Source organism: Myxocyprinus asiaticus, chromosome 7, assembly GCF_019703515.2.
Source record: "Myxocyprinus asiaticus isolate MX2 ecotype Aquarium Trade chromosome 7, UBuf_Myxa_2, whole genome shotgun sequence".
Taxonomy (NCBI): Eukaryota; Metazoa; Chordata; class Actinopteri; order Cypriniformes; family Catostomidae; genus Myxocyprinus; species Myxocyprinus asiaticus.
This window is the reverse complement of record NC_059350.1, coordinates 44,583,487-44,604,150: the sequence shown is the minus strand read 5'-3', so window position 1 is coordinate 44,604,150 and position 20,664 is coordinate 44,583,487. Positions and strand designations below refer to the sequence as shown.

Genomic DNA, 20,664 nt, shown 5'->3' with positions numbered 1-20,664 from the left:
GCCACGGAGGCCATTCCCTAGTCTCTGCCAGTGCTCATGGCCACAAAGGCCATTCCCCAGTCTCTGCCTGTGCTCATGACCACAGAGGCCGTTCCCCTGTCACAGCTTGTGCTCACGGCCATGGCAGACATTTCCCTGGTTGATTCCGCTCCCGTCCTGGAGCCGTCTGTCCTCACACCCGTCCTGGAGCCGCCTGTCCTCGCTCCAGTCCTGGAACCGCATGTTTTCACTCCCATCCTGGAGCCATCTGTCCTCGCACCCATCCTGGAGCTGTCTGTCCTCGTTCCCGTCCCGGAGCCGTCTGTCCTCGCTCCCGTCTTGGAGCTGTCTGTCCTCGCTCCCGTCCTGGAGCCATCTGTCCTCGTTCCCATTCTAGAGACACCTCATCCCGCTCATTCCATTAGGCTATCTCCTGGAACCTGCTCACCAAATCAAGCCATCACGCCTAGTCGTACCGTCACTACATCAAGGCAAGCTGCTACACCTAGCCAAGCCACCACATCAAGTCAAGCAGCCCAGTCAAGCAACCCAGTCAAGTCAAGCAGTCCAGTCAAATCAAGCAGCTGCTTCAAGACAAACCTTCACACCTAATCAAGCCACAACATCAAGTCAAGCAGCCCAGTCAAGTCAAGCAGTCCAGTCACGACAAGCAGCCAATTCAAGTCAAATCTTCACACCTAATCAAGTCACAATGTCAAGTCAAGTCTGCTGGCCCAGTCAAGTTACCAAGCCTAGCCAAGTCAAGTCACTTAGTCAAGCCACTAATCCTAGCCTAGGTGTTCCACTGCGGTCTATCCCATCCTGGACCATCCCACCAACACCACCTTGGGTTGTCATGCGGGCTTTGCCCGGTAATACCATGGTACAGTATTTGTCGAAGTACCTAGGTGGTACAATGTAAATACCATTGTATATAAAGAACTGTAAATACAGTAACATATTTAGTAGCAGGGTTTATTTCACAGTACCATGGTAATACCATGGTATATGTCCAAAACCAAGGTACTGCCAAGGTAAATTAATAAACATACCATGGTATTACATATCCAAAGAACATTATATTGCTATGGAATATGTAAAAAACAAAACAAAAAAAAAACATGGTACTACCATAGTACATGTCCAGAAATGCATAGTAGTACCATGGGGCCATCTCCAAAAAATATATACATATAGACAACATATACCATGATACTTCTTGGTACAGTTTTTGCAATACAAAAGATTTAATTTGATGACTTTTTATTGTAGCTTCAATTATTTCCATGTTTGCTTAAATAAAACTCAGACTTCTAATGAGCATATACGTAACAGTATCATGTGTTTTTAATATATGCTGCCTGTAAGCCTTAAAAACCATGATGCTATAAATAGTGACTGTTCACGTAGCAGTCATTGCCTGCACAAGCTGTTATGACTAATCAGGGAGATATATACCAATCAGCCACAACATTAAAGCCACCTGCCTAATTCTGTGTAGGTCCCCCTCGTGCCACCAAAACAGCCCCAACCTGCATCTCAGAATAGCATTCTGAGATGCTATTCTTCTCACCACAATTGTACAGAGCAGTTATCTGAGTGACCGTAGACTTTGTCAGTTCAAACCAGTTTGGCCATTCTCTGCTGTCCTCCCTCATCAACAAGGCATTTCCATACACAGAACTGCCGCTCACTTAATGTTTTTTGTTTTTGGCACCATTCTGAGTAAATTCTAGAGACTGTTGTGTGTGAAAATTCCAGGAGATGAGCAGTTACAGAAACACTGAAACCAGCCCATCTGGCACCAACAATCATCTATGTGATTATCTAATCAACCAATCGTGTTGTAGCATTGCAGTGCATAAAATAAAGCAGATACGGGTCAGGAGCTTAAGTTAATGTTCACATCAACCATCAGAATTGGGTAAAAAATATGTGATCTCAGTTATTTGGACCGTGGCATAATTTTTGGTGCCAGATGGGCTGGTTTGAGTATTTCTGTAATGTTGATCTCCTGAGATTTTTGGTTTATGTGTGTGTATGTATTACCCGGTATATGTGTGTGTATGTGTTACCTATCCACATCCCAGGAGGTGTTGTTATGACCGATGGAGGATGTGTGGGTCTTCCACTCTCCATCAGGTAGCTCTAATGTCTGCAGGGTGAAGTAGCGCACAGGGGAAGAGTCATCTCCCCCCACTGTCCACAGAAGTCGAAGCTTACGGGATTCCACCCCTTTCTGAGGCACGTTCAGTCTACGAGGTGGCTGTGGACGGGCTGTGGGAAAGTCATAATGAGTCACTGCTGGCCATAAGCATGTGTCAACGACCTGGCTTACGGCTAATTTTGAGCTGGAGTTTAAATACAGAGTCAGCTCAGAATGGCTTGATGCGATTTTGATTTATGAGTGACATTATACACTGACAGAGTAGCCTTTAGCCTAGTGGTTCAAAAATGGTGGGACATGACCCCAAAATGGAAATTCTACATGCAAATAATTTAGTGCAACTAACCAAATTATTACACATAGTTAGGACAGAAAAATAAATAAGCTATTTTTAAAATGAGGATAAATGTCTTATCCATACCTTTTGTTTTTGATATCAAAGGCCATCAAAGTTTTATGGTATTTTGACACAAATTCATATTGTATAACAACTGGTAATATGGCTAATACTAATTTAATTTTAGGCCCAGTGTTTGTGTCATTTAGGGGCTGTACAGACCTCATATGTTAAAAAAGGCTAGACGTAGCGCAATGAATGGAAAAGAATGCAGTTGTCTTTTAAAGGGATAGTTCACCCAAAAAGGAAAACATTCTCATCATTTACTCACCCTCATGCCATTCCAGATGTGTATGGCTTTCTTTCTTCTGCTGAACACATATAAAGATTTTTAGAAAAATATAGAATATTGAAATATTCTTTTTAAAATCTATGTTTGTGTTCAGGGGAAGAAAGAAAGTCATACACATCTGGGATGGCATGAGTGTAAGTAAATGATGAGATAGTTTTCATTTTTGGGTAAACTATCCATTTACACCAAACATTCATCGACCATCACCGCGATTTTATGTCCGACTATGCTGTTTATTTCAGTGTCTTCTTAAACGTAGCACAACAGTCGAAGATGGTCGACTAGCTCATGTTTACAAAGAAAAAGATATAAAAAAATAGCGCAGACAGATGCAAAAACTTGTTCAGTATGAACAACCCTTTAGCCTGATAAATGACTCAGGCTGTTTGTACACTTGGGACTACCAGCTGGTGGACATGGTTTCGACCTGGTAAACCAGGCATAAAGCTTATATGACCTGTGTTTGTCCTGCAGGCCTCACTTACCTCTCTTTTCTGTTGTTATGACGATGGCCTCCTCTGCTGGTCCCCAGCCCTTTTGTGTGCGGGCTGTGATTTGGAACACGTATGCCGATTCTGGGATCAGTCCTGTCACTGTGAACTGTCGTGTGTTGGACCCCACCTCCACTGTCGTGAACTTGTTGGGGTCATTGATATCCAGACGGTAAGAAATCTGATATCCTGCAGTAACAAAGCCAAAATTAGGTTTGTATTGCTGTGAAATATCATTAGTATAGACCATAGTCAGAGTAGACACTTTATTTAACTTGAAGCCAATAAAAACGAGGCTGTGAGGACTGAAGTCCAGTCTGTTCTTTTGTGTATCTGAGTGTCGATCTTTCTGGATCCCGAAAACAAGTTTTTCATATTGACACATTTCTGTGTAAATCATTGGTAAAACTATTTTTATGTAATATGCCAATGCAAAAATGTTGAACCCTTAATTGTTTTCACATTTTATGTTGCAGCCTTATGCTAAAATGCTTTAAATTATCATTTTTTTTCACATCAATCTACACTCCATACCCCATAATGACAAAGCAAAAAACAGATTTTTGATAACTTTTCAAATTTATTACAAAGAAAAAACTGAAATATCACATTGACTTAAGTATTCAGACCCTTTGCTTTGACACTTTAAATTTAGCTCAAGTGCATCCCATTTCTCTGGATCATCTTTGAGATGTTTCTACACTTTGACTGGAGTCCACCTGTGGCAAATTCAATCGATTCGACATGATTTGGAAAGGCACACACCTGTCTATATAAGGTCTCACAGCTGAAAATGCATATTAGAGCAAAAACCAAACCATGAGGTCAAAGGAACTGCCTGCAGAACTCAAGAGACAGAATTGTGTCAAGGCACAGAAGGCTACAAAAATGTTTGGGCTGCATTGAAAGTTCCCAAGAACACAATGGCCTCCATAACTCTTAAATGGGACTGAGCAATTGGGCGAGAAGGGCCTTGGTAAGAGAGGAGACCAAGAACCCTATGGTCACTCTGTTTGAGCTCCAGAAATAATGTATGGAGATGGGAGAAACTTGCAGAAGGACAGCCATCACTGCAACACCACCAATCTGGGCTTTATGGCAGAGTGGCCAGATGGAAGCCTCTACTCAGTGCAAGACACATAAAAAAGCACCTAAAGGACTCTCAGACTGTGAGAAACATGATTCTCTGGTCTGATGAAAAGAAGATTGAACTGTTTGGCCTCAATTCCAAGCATCATGTCTGGAGGAAACCAGGCACCGCTCATTACCTGCGCAATACCATCCCAACAGTGAAGCATGGTGGTGGTAGCATCATGCTGTGGGGGTATTTTTCAGCGGCAGGGACTGGGGAACTGGTCAGGGTTGAAGGAAAGCTGAACACAGAAAAATACAGAGATGTCCTTAATGAAAACCTGGTCCAGAGCGCTCAAGACCTCAGACTGGGCTGAAGGTTCACCTTCCAACTGGACAATGACCCTAAGCACACAGCCAAGACAATGCAAGTGTGGTTTAGGAAAAACTCTATAAATGTCCATGAGTGGCCCATCCAGAGAACAGACTTCAACCCAACTGAACATCTCTGGAGACCTGAAAGTCCACCGATGGTCCCCATCCAACCAGACAGAGCTTGAGGGGATCTGCAGAGAAGAATGGCAGAAAATCCCCAAATCCAGGTGTGCAAAGCATGTCGCATCATACCCAAATAGACTTGAGGCTGTAATCGCTGCCAAAGGTGCTTCAACTAAGTACTGAGTTAACGGTCTGAATACTTATGTCAATGTGATATTTCAGTGTTTTCTTTTTAATAAATTTGCAAAGTTATCAAAAATCTGATTTTTGCTTTGTCATTATGGGGTATGGAGTGTAGATTGATGTGAAAAATAAATAATTAAAAAAAATTTAGCATAAGGCTGCAGCATAACAAAATGTGAAAAAAATGAAGGGGTTTGAATACTTTCTGAATGCACTGTACTTCTATCTAGGGGCGCCATTAGGATTTTTGAGGAATTTGAGGTTTTGTGGTCCGTGCCGCGATGCTTAGTGCTCTGCACAATCCAGTCAAGCCCGGTATCTGCGCTATACAACTGGGAAGCACATTTAACGCTTAAAATTGCTTCTGAGATAAACCACTGAACATCTTAAAGGGAATCCCAAACACTGGAGCATCTTTTATTATCAAGTAAGAGCAGTCTTCATTTTAACTAACCAGTGCAAAGTTGCCATTTATCACAAAATCATGCAGGAAAAGACTCTGGGGTTCTGCTAGGGTCCTAAGAACTGTCCTAACCTTCCCACAGTTATGGCGCCCCTGCTTCTCTCTCCAACCTAGTTTTCATAAAACTGGGAACACAACAATTTACGTAAGAATGGTTTTATGAATGATTTACATTGAAAGGAAGCCCATTGAACGGACTGCACTTTTATTTTTCACAGCATCATTTTTGATTGCGTAACATTTGTAGTGCAACAAATTACGTAAGAACAGATGTACAGTACGAACAATTTACACAGAAGTGCATTCTGCTTGTGTTTCATGAATGAAGCCCTTAGAATGAACTATAGTTCTGTCTTTTGCATCAAATTTTGAACACAATAATTTATATAAGGAACTAAAAACGGTTCAGGGAACAAAAAAGAAAAACTAATTTTTTTCGAAAAGGGATCAAAGTGATTTTAAATTGTTCCGGAGTAAAAACTTTATTTTTAAATACTGGTAACCGGTTATAACCAGTTAATTTGGTTCATTTTTATTTTTATTTTTTATTTTTTTTTTAAACCAAAGGCAAAAGGGTTTATTACAGTAATCACAGCAACTACACCACTTCATGTTGCCCGAAAAAATTAAACGTGCTTTGATCCAAAAGGAAACTGCTGCATCACACATTTCTTTGCCTAATTGCCCATTGTGGATGTTGCATTCTGTGAATGAAGACCTTTTTTTAACAACTATGTATAATTATCACATATACTGTACATACACTGCTAATCCAGATCCAAGGAAAACATTATTAGAGGTCAAAAGTATATTTCTCATTTTTTTCCAAGTCTTCACTGAATTATTGTTAGATATGATGCATTAATACAGATTTGATGCTGCTGTGTTTTGACTGAGAAGCAGACCTGTAATTAAAATTATACTTAACTGTTAAGTAACTGTATGCTTATGATTTCTATGCTGATGAATGATTGCTTATTTTCACTTATTTTGGTGAGGTAGGTGACTTAATTTGGGCTTGTTTTTCCAGACCAGGTTGATTTTTTTCTCTTGTGAGATCAACACTGCAAATGGTACATCACCCACTCTTAGCGCAGAGTGCTGTCATTTTAAAAAGAACATTATTAACCGTTCTTATATGTTGTTCTAACCGGTTACAGGTGGCGGAACTTCTGAACCGGAACGAAAAAATACTGTTTTTGCTCAGAACAAACTGAAATGAAAAATATTTCGTTTTTAGTCCCTGATTGTTTTACTAACATTTCACACAGAAATTTGTTCAGCTTGTGTTTCATGAATGAAGCCCATTGAGTGAACTCTATTTCTGTGTCTAACAGCATTTGGAACACGAAAAATGACACAAATAGATTTATGAATAATTTACATCGAATATTTTTCTGTTTTTGTTTCATGAATGAAGCCCATTGAACGGACTATACTCTGTGTCTCACAGCATCGTTTTCTTTCACGTCAAATTTTGAACATAGTAATTTATGCAAGAATAGTTTTACTATTAACAATTAACACGTAAATTCGTTCAGCTTGTGTTTCGTGAACGAAGCCCGTTGAATGGCCTGTACTTCTATTCTTATGTGAATTTTTATGTTACAAATTTTACACAAACAGAAACAAGGCTATGAGAAATAGATTTATAAATATTTTACACATAATTGCATTTTGCTTGTGTTTCAGGAATGAAGCCGATTGAATGGACTGTACTTCTATGGCTCACAGCCTTGTTTTCTTATAACATTTTTAATGCAACAATTTACATAAGTATGGTTGTACAAATGATTAACACACATTTTTCTTCAAGTCAAATTAAATATGGCATATACTAGTGATCTACTGGGAATAGAACAAAGAGCTTTGATTAAAAGGTATTCTCAAAACATACCATTTCAATAACACAATTCAGCATATAACAATTTATCTGGCGTGGATCATTAGAACTGTCTAAACACATAGAATGTGGCACATTTCAACTGATTATCTAAATGCACTACACTTTTGCAACAGCCTTCTTTCATAGGGTTTAATAAACCTCTTCTAACTGCAGACATGGCCCATTTCATTTTAATGCAGATGCTATGACCAAAGTGTCCTGTGAAAGACTCTTCAAGAGTTGTAACCTGGAAGAGTTTATTACTGCTGAAAGAGTGTTTCTGACATGAAGTGCTGGAGAGATTTAGAGAGTTAAGTGCCTCGTAAATGGGGGAATCCAGTGAACGGCCAGGAAAGGTTTTTATCTCACTCACATGGGCCGTTTGGTGTTAGCAGACTCCGTTTGGGAGGATTAGCACAGTGCCGAGAGCCGAGGCTGATTTTAATTCAATGAAAATCTTTTTCCTTTGCCTTGTCTTCTTTGATTCTTATTCACCCTTTCTTTCCTGTTTTATTTCTCTCCCTACTCCCTAGTCCCTCTCTCTCCAAATGCATAGCTCGCTAAGATCTCGTTTTATTAAGAGGCCATTGCTAACCCAACCCAAAAAGCCCAAAGGGGCCTATGCAAAAATCCTCTTTTTCTCCCTCTTGTTCCTGAGCCCTTTCTTTTGATGGTTTTTCTTTTTTGTGTGTGATTCGCTAGGGGCAGGACTCATCTTGAACGCTTTTTTCCTTTACTTCGCTGTTTTGAGAGTTGCTTTTGGCTTGGAAATGGAGATAAGAGGGCAAGGGACAAAAAGCAGTCAACAGTCATCTGTACAATTGTTCAGGCTTTGTTTTCTTCATCATCTATCATGCTAGAGCTGTGACCCATGCCAGGTGGCTCGGTACTCATTTTTTAATGTCTGGGTTGCTGTGGTGAGAGCAGTAAGCCGTGTAATTGGTCGGATCGTCACCCCCTCAGTCAGGCGCATTTAATTTGCACACCCTGTTGCACACACATTACGGCGGACACTCAACAGAATAATAAGAAAAGAATGAGAGAAGAGTACTACCATGGTACACATCCAAAAAACATGGTACAACCATGGTATATTTGCCCTCTGATTGTACCTTTTTATAAGGGGACACATGAATATGTTAATCAAATTGTACTATGGTAAACTCTATATCACTTACAAAAAAGTACCTTCACAGTACCAAAAATACCATCACACTTCCATGGTATTTTTGCCCTCTGAGGGTACTTTTTTGTAAGGGTACATTAATATGGTAATCAAATTGTACTATGTTATACTCTATATCACTTACAAAAAATAACCTTCGCAGAACCAAAAATACCATGGAACTAAAATGGTACATGTCCAAAAAACATGGTACTACCATGGTATTTTTGCACACTGAGGGTACTTTTTTTGTAATGTAATACATGAATATGGTATTCAAACTTGTACTACGGTATATACTGTATCACATACAAAAAAAGTACCCCAACAGTACCAAAAAACCAAAACAAAAGAGATACTACCATGGTACATGTACAAAAAAACTAAAAGAACAAAACAAAATATAGCTGCGAGCAGCAATTAATGGGTAATTAATAAATACTGTTTGTATGCGTAAAAAAGTATTATGTTTTATTTAGCAAGCAAGGAAATACATGGTTTTTAAAGCTTTTTAAAGCTCATAGCGCCACCTATGGTCTGATCTCCAGAAAAGTCTGCATGCTTGTTTAGAATCATATGTCGCATGTTCTCACCTAATTTCATGAAGTTCTGAGTTTTTGTTTAGGAATTATGGGCTTATTTGTACACTTGACCATGCCCATTTTCTAAATGACACTGTTACAGCTACCCAAAGGGTAAAGTTCAAAAAACATTTTTTTTTTGATAATTATTGACCTATGGAGTCCAGAGAATTGTACTGCATTGGTTTTATTGAGGTTGAGCGAAAAACCTAGGACTAGCTCACAAAAGTAGGTTTTTTACATAATCGTGAATATTTAATGAACGATTTGACTGACAGCAGTGGTTCTTGAGGCAAGTTGTTCAGTATGAGGAAATCTAACAAATGATATGAATTATAGCTGTGTCCCAATTCAGAGACTGCATCCTTCAAAAGTCGCATTCGAAGGCCGATTGCGTCACTGCTACGTGACAAAGGCTGTCCCAATTCGAATGCTCCTACAAATGCAGCCTCCAAATGCGTCCTTCGTTTCCCGTGAAATGAAGGATACAACAGATGGATCCTTTGCGGCCTTGCCTACCCCAGAATTCATTTTTTTAGATAAATTGCCAAATTACATTTTTAAATAAGTATTGGATTTCAATGATATGATGATACAAATGTAAAAAAAAAAAAAAAAAAAAAAAAACTTTAAAGTGGTTCAAATGTTGACTTACATGATACTAAGATGCAATTATATATAGTTTATACTCTTTATTGTATACAGAAATGGACCATGGTGAAAATATTTAGACAGTTTGTGAACCCTGTTTTGTTTTCAGACAGTTTAATATAACATTCAAAAAAGTCCAGTACAAACGTTACAGTCACTCGGCAGCTGTCACAGTTGTTAGGTGACAAGAACAGTCCTCCGTAGGCTAGACTGTCCCAATTAACAATGCTCAGTCCGACCTTCGCATCCTTTGAAGGTGTGGCCTTTGAATTGGGACACAGCCATTGTGTGTATGTGTGAAACACCACGTGATTACAGAGGCGTAAAACTCGTTAGTGCCATCCATTGGGCGATTTCTTTCAAATTTCTGAACCCTTTTCGAATGTTTTGGCACACCTTAGCGACCATGAGTCGAAATTTCAACTTTTTTTGGATAATTATTAATAATCAGACTCCAGAGTATATTTCTGCACTGGTTTGGTTCCGATCGGGCGAAAAACCTAGGAATAGTTCGCAAAAGTAGGTTTTTAACATTATCTGAAATATTTACCGAATGGTTTGACAAACACCAATGCTTATTGAGGCAAAGTTGTTTAGACTGAGAAGAGCTATCAGGTGATATATATTATTTGTGTTTTTTCACAACACTGCATTATATACAACCATTTACACCTACAAAAATCGTGATAGCACTACCTAGTGGCCGATTTGTTTTAAAACTTACCACAACCCTCTCAGACCAAGAGTCAAATAGGTCCACCAAGTTTCGTTCCGATCGGTCATCGTTAACCTTGCGTAATAGCTACTGAAATTTGATTGGCTGATGGCGGCCATGTTTTTCAACATACGTAAATGTCCATATAAACAATGATGGCAGCTGAGACAAAGACATTGTATGCAAATTTTGAAGTCAATAGGATTAACGGTTTCATAGTTACAGCCAATTTCATGTTTTTTGGTATTATAGCGTCACCATGTGGCAAAACCGCACCAACATTTCTGGGCAACCAAAGATTGACCTCTTACATAAGCATGTCAAGTTTGGTGAAGATATCTCAATTCCTTCAAGAGTTATAGCCATTTACGTAAAATTGGCCACTCCTACTTCCGATGTTTTCGCATACCGTAGCTAGCTCAAGTTGAAAGTTCAAACTTTTTTTGATAACTTTTGATATTGAGACTCCATAGAATCGTTTGGCACTGGTTTAGTCCCAATTGGACGAAAAACCTAGGACTAGTTCACAAAAGTAGGTTTTATGAAAAATCCAAGATATATTGGAAATCGGTGATATACGTTTTGTATGGTTTAAGCCATGGATTCCAACGGTATAAAGCATTTGAGTCTACAACAAACGGTCTAGGAGTTATGAGCAGTTTTGCATTTTTGATCGCTGTAGCGCTCCCTATTAACTGATATGGCCGAGTCCGTGTTTCTGAGTAGCGAGCAAAACTACTACCATTTGACCAAGTTTCAAGTCTCTAGGCCTTACGGTTTGCTCTGCCCGATCAGTTTTATGGCGTAATAATAATAATAATAATAATAATAATAATCTTAATAACAATTACAATAGGATTTCAGCGCTAAGCGCTTGAACCCCTAATAATAATAAAAATCTTAACAATTACAATAGGGTTTCAGCGCTAAGCGCTTTAACCCCTAATAAAAATCTTAACAATTACAATAGGGTTTCAGTGCTAAGCGCTTGAACCCCTAATAATAAAAATCTAAAACCTGTTTTCAGGGGAATCAACTCACAAATGACACATGTTTGTCTCTGCATATTAAGCTGGGATAGGAGCAAGGGCGTAGATTTGGTTTGAACATTGGGAGGGGTTGTATTGTTGAGCGGGAGGTGGGGGGTTGTACTGGCTAGTCTTGATTATGGGGGGGGGGTTACCTCCCCCATACCCCCAGAATAAGTGAATCAATGCAAAAGAGAAACTGAGAAAAAAAGAGTGAAAGTTAATTTAAAAGAGAGACATACAGAGCACAAAAGAAACTGATTGATAGAAAATGAAAGAGAATTATAATGTGTGTGAGAGAGAGAAACTGACAAATAGAGATAAAGAGAGCCAGATATTAAAGGGCAATTCAAAATGAGACACCAGAGAGATCTCAGTCCACCAATCGATATTCACCAATCGGCTCTCGCTTTCAATACACCGCCACGGCAACTAATTTAAAAGCCATAATAAAGGTTCAACTTCAATAAAGCAACAGTAATGTACACATATTACACCAGTGGCCATCAGAGATGTTCTTAAATGGTTTATAGGTTTGATGACTGCAATCCCCACAAGGTCACTGCATGAATACTGCAGCGATGCCTCATTCACATCATACAGTCAGATGTGCAGAAATTGTGAGCGCCATCAACCGCTTTAGAGTATAATCCACAAAGCAGGACGAAACGTGCTCCCTCAGATTTTTGAGCCAAGTGGATTTAAATGCAAACATTGCATGATTATTGTATGTTAAAAAAGGTGTTTCTCTAAAATGTTGTGGCAGAAATCAAGCATTCACATATCCAAATTTGGTCAGTCCAGTTGCACCTTTTGATAATCTTTTAAACAAAAGTGTCATAAAAGTACTCCATGCAACTCACGTATCATATTTGTGCCATGACACGTATCTTGTGGCATATAAGTCTTCTGAAGGCATATGATCACATTGTATGATGAACAGACTGTAATTTAAGTCATTATTCACTCTCACATCAAATCAAATCATAAGGTTTGATGTTACTGAATTGTCGCCATATTGGATATTTGCTCTGTTGAGTTGATTAATTAATTGATTGATTTGATATAAGTGAATAACTGTAAATTACAATCTGTTCATCATAGAAAGTGATCATATGCCTTCAGAAGACTTGGAATATCACACACAAGTCGCATGGACATCTTTTAAGACACTTTTGGGTGCTTTTCTAAGCTTTAAAATCACTATTAACTGCTATTGTATTGGAATTAGTGTATGTAACATCCTTTAAAATATCTTCTTTTGTATTCCACAGAAGAAAGTCACACTGGTTTGGAAAAAGACAAGGGTAAATGATGACAGAATTTTAATTATTGGGGGAACTATTCTTTTAAAGTTAACTTTTAGTCCCTTTGGAAGTTTGCTGAGGACCCCAAGTGGGCCCCGGCCCCCGGTTGAGAACCATAACATTAGACTATCCCATCTTACACTTATAATAGAGAACTACTAAGAAGCTGAGCCAGGTGATGCTGGTACATGGTGTCTCTTTTTGAAAGTCACATAATGGCAAATCCCAGCGTATGAAATATATTGTGAAAATGTGAGAGGATGAATTGAGCACTTGAACAATGACAGCTCTGTCTGATTGAAGATCTTTGGTTTAAATCACTCAATCCTACAGGGAACGATTGATCCAATCAACACAGAGCTCTGTATGTGAGTGTGTAGAAGAGAGACAGAAGGCAAGAGATCATCTGAGGGAAAGAAGCTTCACATTTCTATCACTATTAAGGGATTATATGATCCATCAAGGGTGGTTAAGTGTCCATAATCCAGTCATCTATGGCTGCGCGCCTGCGTCTGTACGACCCATAATCTTGATAACGACATAACTGAAGCTGTTTAATCTCATCTCATTTTGAAATCCAAATACATGAAAATGTCATTACACACACACACAATTTAGAAAGTGGTTGGGCTGTAAAACAAGCTTTGGGCACTCCATCCATCCATCCATCTATCTATCTATCTATCTATCTATCTAGAGTATCTCTCTCTCTTTACCATCCATCCATCCATCTATCTATCTATCTTTCTATCCAGAGTATATCTCTCTATTATCCATCCATCCATCCATCCATCTATCTAATAATTATAATTCGCTTTTTATAAAAACAATAGAAGTCTACAGTATGTCACCATTTAGATAGCCAAGTAAATATGTATGTGGCGTTTTTGTTTTATCTTACCCATAATAATACCATTTGGCTCAGAGGGAGGTTGCCAGACAACCCGCACAGACGTCAAACGCACTTCTGGAAACACCAACCTGACAGGTGGACCAGGAACTGAAGAGTGAGAGAGGGAGTAGAGAGAGAGATTTGGGGGGGGGGTACACAGTTGAACATGGTATTTAAAAACAGATTACAGCAGTCCACATACAGTTTGATAGGTTTCTTTTAACCAAGAACATATTTCAAACACTTCAAAACATCTGTTTGCTGGGCCAAGTCTTTATCTCAGCCACTGCAAATATGACATATTAATCTCTTCATACACATAGTCTTCCTGTAAACTTCTAATTCCTTAAATCCATAAATATAAATATTAGTGCTTTATAATCCTTCATCAAACATGTTTAACTCTGCCAGTGGACACATGGCCAACAACACTGGTAATCCAGTAGTTCTGCTGTGTGTGTGTGTGTGTGTGTGTGTGTGTGTGTGTGTGTGTTTGTGTGTGTGTGGAGAGAGAATAATAACAGACATTCCAGTATCTGGTATCCCTGGTATCTCTGTACATTTCCGAATGAATGTTGCTCTATTGAGCCGATTAAAAGAAATGACAGAAAGAGGGCATTTGTCACTATGCTGGCAAGACTCCACAGTCCACAACATATGAACACACACTCATTTAAAAAGGGGAGGATAGCTGTGTTTACTTTTCTATGGTGTGAAAATGGATTGCATACAGTATATTCATGTTAGTTCATATTTCAGAGGAAATGTTATTGCTCAGAGGTTGCTCTTTTATAGCTCAGGAGACTTAGTAGAGTTCTCAGATAGGTGAATCTAAAAAGAATACAAATAAAAAGAATAAAAGTAAATTTTGTGTCTGTAGAGTTTGGGGTAACATGCATTAGTTAATTGGCATGAAAATAATATCAGAATACCAAATAATCTTAATGATACAAAGAATATAGAAGCAAGGGTATACATATGTAAAATTAATATGATAAGCATATCACAAATAATTTGGTCTTGGAAGAATTTGATGAGAAATTAATTTAGAAATCTGCAGACTTTGGAGGCATTGTTGAGATCTAAAGATATCTTAAAGATTATGAGACAAAGAGAAATGTGAGATTTTTATAGTATTTTTTATTTTATTTTTTATAGGAAAAAAATCTGAAAAGCAGGCTACTTAATCCAAAGTATCCATTTGCTCTCCATTTAATGTCATTGCTGTCTAGGAGAAAAAATTGAGATACTAAAGAGATCTCATTAGTGATTTTTCTTTCCTATGGGATGGAAATGAAAAGAGAGAGAGAGACAGAGAGAGAGAGGTGGTTAATACAGGTGAATAAAGCGATGCAGTGATGCAGGATGGGTTTCATGCAGAGCGGGCACCAGGAGGGCAGACTGAGCACACATGTGTGTTCATCTGTGTCTGGAGTCAGGTGGGAGGTAATGCCAGTTTGAATGTCGGCCACAGCTGGAAACCAGAAAGGCATGAAGCAAGACATAACTTTGAGCTACCATTATGAATATTTGTGTGTGGGTGTATGTGTGTGTGTGTTCTGGTGTGTGTGTGTGTACAGGAACATCTGCTAAATGGGTATCTTTCAATCAAAGTGTAATTTTGACCCAATTTGTGGTGATTTTTTTTATTATGCGTGTATAATTTGTCATAACCAGTGTTTTATATAAAGAAGATAATATTTATGTGAAAACATACATTGTAAAAATGGTAACCTACAACTGTTTTCTTAATGAGTTATTTCGACCTGATCTTACCCTTTAAAATGGATTTTGTTGGAGTAACCTTAATGTAGTCATATTACATTTTTTTTTGACTTGAATAAGACCATTTATTTTAGATGTTACCACTGAAGCACACCATTTAAGTTTCCTTACAAAACATTGTTTACAGTTTAGAGAATTGCTGGGTTACAGAGTCCTGGAGCTCCAATTTTAGCAGTTCCTTACTGTCATCCTTGGTTCTCTCGATTGTGGGGGGAAGGCTGGGTGGTCCGTCTCCGACACATGTAAAAGCAAGCACCTGGACCTCATGCAGGGTGAACTTGCTAAGGTTCCGCAAAAGAAGAGAGTGGGTCTGGTTCCCGTTCACCAGCTGGACCTGGGGAGCCTGCTCAGAATTGTTCTCTCGGTGCAATACCTACATATAAAGGGAGATCAGGGATATACAGTAGTTCACATATAAAAGGTTTTAATAGGTAATAGAGCTATATAATACCCTAAAAAAATAACAGCTATGAAGTGGGTAAATACAGATGAAGTGGGTAAATACAGATTTAAGTGGGTAAATACAGAAAACGTACAAGTTTTGTTTGGCGGATGAAAAAATCCCAAAGACTTACTTGGCCATATTGGGGACCAGAATATAATAGAGACTTAGGGATGGGCTCTTTATTCTTGTACCATTAAGCAACCACCCAAAATACTCTAGAAACACATTAGCAACCACCCAGAGCACCCTAGCAACCACATCATAATACCCTGGCAACCACCAGCAACCCCATTTTTGCAGGGGCAATCAAAACACACATTTTCTCAAGCAAATTTAAAAATCTCGTTTAATTTAAGAGTTCAAGTTTGGCCTAGCTTTGGTCCTGATTTCAGAGGAGATCAATTATTAATTTCATTTTTTCCCACTTTTCAACAGTCTAAGCATTTTATTAATTGGTCTCTTCATACAGTGTGTAAAAGAAAAACAGCTTCAGCAATTTCAGGATGTTGCATCATGTCACTCTACACAGCTTAAGCAAAAAACTTTAGCTTCATACAACAAATAAAGGTTCACATGGGCTTCAACAGCTTAACATATTTGTGATGTGTTCAGTATGAACTATGTACTGTTGAATGTGTGTGCAACAAACCACGAAAACAACAGAGGAACCTTTATAGACTGAGCGCATCAATGGTTCTTTTTGGCATAAAGTGCCATTTGCTTATGATACAAGAATTACATTAGAAGATAGATGTGCATTGCATGCACTTTTTCAACAGCTGTTGAATGGTCAGTGATAGGAATTTGTCACTCTCGGTATAATTAAAAAAAAAATACACTGAACATCACTTTTCACCAACTTTATACCATGCAAAGCCCACCAAAGCAATGGTTGCTAAGGTGCAAGGGCATTGCTAAGTGGTTACTAAAGTGTTCTGGTTGGTTGCTAATTGGAGTGTGGATTGTTCTCAGATCCCTCTTTCAATGTACGTCTATGGGATTTTTCCACCTGTTTCTTATCATCCGCCAGCTGAAAATTGCACAGCTCTCTTTAGCAAGCCATAGGATTTGAGGTAACTGTCTGTTACACAAACGTTGGGGAATGAGTTATGTGCAGAGGTTTATTAATTAGCGTACAGGGTTTGTTCGCACCTTGTATCCAAGGATGTGTCCATTCTTCTGTTGCTCAGAGACTGACCCCCAGGTGACGAGTATACTTGTGGAGCTCATTGCTTCAGCACTCACATTCTCTGGGGCACCAGAGGGAACTGAAAACACACACACATGTAAAAAAAATTACATTTAATATTAAAGCAATAACCCACTCAATGTCAAGACTTACAATGATTTTACCACCGTTAAGGTGTTTTCAAGGTATAAAGCAAGTCGGAAACAGAAACACAAATGTACAAAACTGTAAATTGTTCATGTATTATTGAATACAAGTATAAAAAAGTAAATGTATTGATATTATTTTAATACATTATATCGTTTAATGATAAAGTATTAACACAGTATATATTAAAATTAGGACTGTCAATCAATTAAAATTTGTAATCGCATTAACTACACAATGTGCAGCTTAATTACTCGAATTAAAGGAATATTTTGGGTTCAATACAAGTTAAGCTCAATATATGAATAATGTATGCTCAATAATGTTGATTACCACAAAAAATTATTTCAACTTGTCTGTCCTTTTCTTAAAAAAAAAAAGCAAAAATCAAAGTTACAGTGATTCACTTACAATGGAAGTGAATGGGGCCAATTTTTGGAGGGTTTAAAAGGCAGTATGTGAAGCTTATAATTTTATAAAAGCACTTACTGTATATGAATTTTTCTGTTAAAAATCATGTATTATTTGAGCTGTAAAGTTGTTTAAATCATCATTTTTACAGTCATTTTAAGTTTTTAGGGTTTGTTGACATTACATTGTCATCGCAACAAAGTTGTAAAATTGGCTATAACTTTACACAGAAAAGGTTAGGAAGCGATTTGATCACACTAAAATCATGTTAACACATATTGTTTATGTCTTGTGGCTATACTTTTGAAATAGTGAGTATTTTAACATTTCTGGATTGGCCCCATTCACTTCCATTGTAAGTGCCTCACCGGAACCCAGATTTTTGCTATTTTTTAAAGAAAAGGAGGGGCAAGTCAAAATAAATTTTTGTGGTATTCAATATTGTGCCACAAATACTGTCGATTGAGCTTAAATTGTATTAAACACAGAATATTCCTTTAATTGCAATTAATTGCATACCATTATTTACTGAAAAAGACCCCCAAGTAAGGTTTAACAACAGCTTCAAATGTGGCTCATCCAGTAAGAACTTAAGGATTAAAACTATCTTTTTAATAAAACACATTCTTAAAGGGGATAGTTCACCCCAAAATGATAATTCTCTCAAAATTTACTCAACCTTATGCCATCTCAATAAGGTTGAGATTTATACATACATTTATAAATGCTTGTTTGTCCTTACAATGCAAGTCAATGGGGTCCAAATCCTTAAGGTCCAAAAAGGACATAAAGGCAGCATTAAAGTAATCCATACTCGAGTGCTTGAATCCGTGACATATGAAGAAGACAGTTACTTGCATTGTAGGAACAAACATATATCATATACGTATCCTTCAAAATATATTTGTTTATGTTCCACAGAAGAAATACTGTCTATAATGTCTGAAATAACCTTTGATTGTTATTTTAATTTTAAATCATAAACTAAACAAGTAGAGAAGCTACATCTAAAGCATGCAAGTTTTAAGGAAAGTTGTGCTGGTATGGCACCTGACTCTTTAGTTTTGCCCAGGACTGGACTGCTCCAGGGCCCAGACCCAATAGCGTTAAATGCCTGAACGCTCAGCTCATACTCCGTCCACTCCTCCAGGCCCTCCATTGTCACCTCCCGAGACAGCAGCTCAGAAACCGTCTCCATCAGGGTCTGTCCAAGCCCGTCAGCTCTCTGTGCACGAACCTGGTAACCCACACTTTCAGGATTTCCATTGTAAGCTGCCTCTGGAAGCGGCTAAGAAAGAGTCAAGGAGATCAGACTTAGTATTCAGTCTTAGTGTTCTACAAAAAGTATATCATGTAGAATAGCTAACAGTGTCAAGCAATATTTTTTATACAGTGGCCCCAAAAAAGTATTTGAACACTTAAAGGGATAGTTCACCCAAAAATAAAAATTCTCTCATCATTTACCCTCATGCCATACCAGATGTGTATGACTTTCTTTCTAGTGCTGAACACAAATGAAGATATTTAGAAGAATATTTCAGCTCTGTAGGTCCATAGAATGCAAGTGAATGGTGGCCAGAACTTTGAAGTTCCAAAAAGTACATAAAGGCAGCATAAAAGTAATCCATATGACTCCAGTGGTCTTCAGAAGGGATATGATAGGTGTGGGTGAGAAAGAGATCAATATTTAAGTCCTTTTTCCTATAAATTCTCCTCTCTGCCCAGTAGGTGGTGATATGTACAAAAAACGTGAATCGGCAAAACAAAAGATTTATAGTAAAAAAGGACTTAAATATTTCATGCTGCTTTTATATGCTTTTTGGAATGTCAAAGTTCTGGCCACCATTCATTTGCTTTGTATGGACCAACAGAGCTGAGATATTCTTCTAAAAAATTTTTTTTTTTGGGGGGGGGGGGTTTCCCCTTTTTTCTCCCAATTTGGAATGCCCAATTCCCAATGCGCTCTAAGTCCTGGTGGTCGCATAGTGATTCGCCTCAGTCCGGGTGGCGGAGGACGAATCCCAGTTGCCTCCGCGTCTGAGACAGTCAACCCGCGCATCTTATCACGTGGCTTGTTGAGCGCATTGCCACGGAGACATAGCGCGTGTGGAGGCTTCACGTCATCCACCGCGGCATCCGCGCTCAATTCACCATGCGCCCCACCAAGAACAAACCACATTATAGCGACCACAAGGAGGTTACCCCATGTGACTCTACCCTCCCTAGCAACCGGGCCAATTTGGTTGCTTAGGAGACCTGGCTGGAGTCACTCAGCATGCCCTGGGATTTGAACTAGCGAACTCCAGGGGTGGTAGCCAGCGTATTTTACCACTGCATACACATATGAGAATGCACGAGGATGAGTTACTGATGAATGAATTTTCATTTTTGGGTGAACTATCCCTTTAAGCCACACTTAATGTATGAATTGCATGGCATTAAATAACAAAATATCACACCAAGTGGCATTTATTTTAAAAGTGAACTGTGTATTTTTTTGCAAACAAAAGTACACACTGCACCTTAAAAGAAATTAAATGTGTTCAAAATGAACATAAAAGAACATCAGTTACATCTGTGGGTTCTTTTCTAGGACACCTGTGTTAACTTGGACTTCAAACATCCACTAAAAATGACCTTGAGATCTGTTGGTTAATTGCTAAATGGCTAAGAAAAGTGAAGCTAGTTCATAGAAAACCTAGCATCATTTGTTTGGAAATGCCACTTGGTTTAACATTTTGTCATCTAATGCAATGACAGATAATTTTAAGCTTCATTCATTTTTAAATGTGGCTTAAGTGTCCAAGTGTCCATTTTGAAGCCACTGTTTGGTTATGGTTTTAAAATTGCTTTGTAAATCTTATAGTGTAATATCTTTTACTTAGAGATCATGGGTTCGATTCCCAGTGAACACACAAACTG

General features: G+C 38.4%; 1 protein-coding gene across 1 annotated transcript in view; it reads right to left on the bottom strand.

Moving 5' to 3' along the window:
* Positions 1 to 20,664, bottom strand: part of sdk1b (sidekick cell adhesion molecule 1b) — a 316,455-nt gene that overhangs the window by 27,862 nt on the left and 267,929 nt on the right. The window contains exons 26-31 of the mRNA XM_051702261.1: positions 18,793 to 19,030; positions 17,148 to 17,263; positions 15,734 to 15,923; positions 13,775 to 13,873; positions 3,321 to 3,515; positions 2,055 to 2,256 (exon numbers count right to left, since the gene is read on the bottom strand). Coding sequence (XP_051558221.1) covers positions 2,055 to 2,256; positions 3,321 to 3,515; positions 13,775 to 13,873; positions 15,734 to 15,923; positions 17,148 to 17,263; positions 18,793 to 19,030 — 1,040 coding nt within the window. The remainder of the gene's footprint in view (positions 1 to 2,054; positions 2,257 to 3,320; positions 3,516 to 13,774; positions 13,874 to 15,733; positions 15,924 to 17,147; positions 17,264 to 18,792; positions 19,031 to 20,664) is intronic.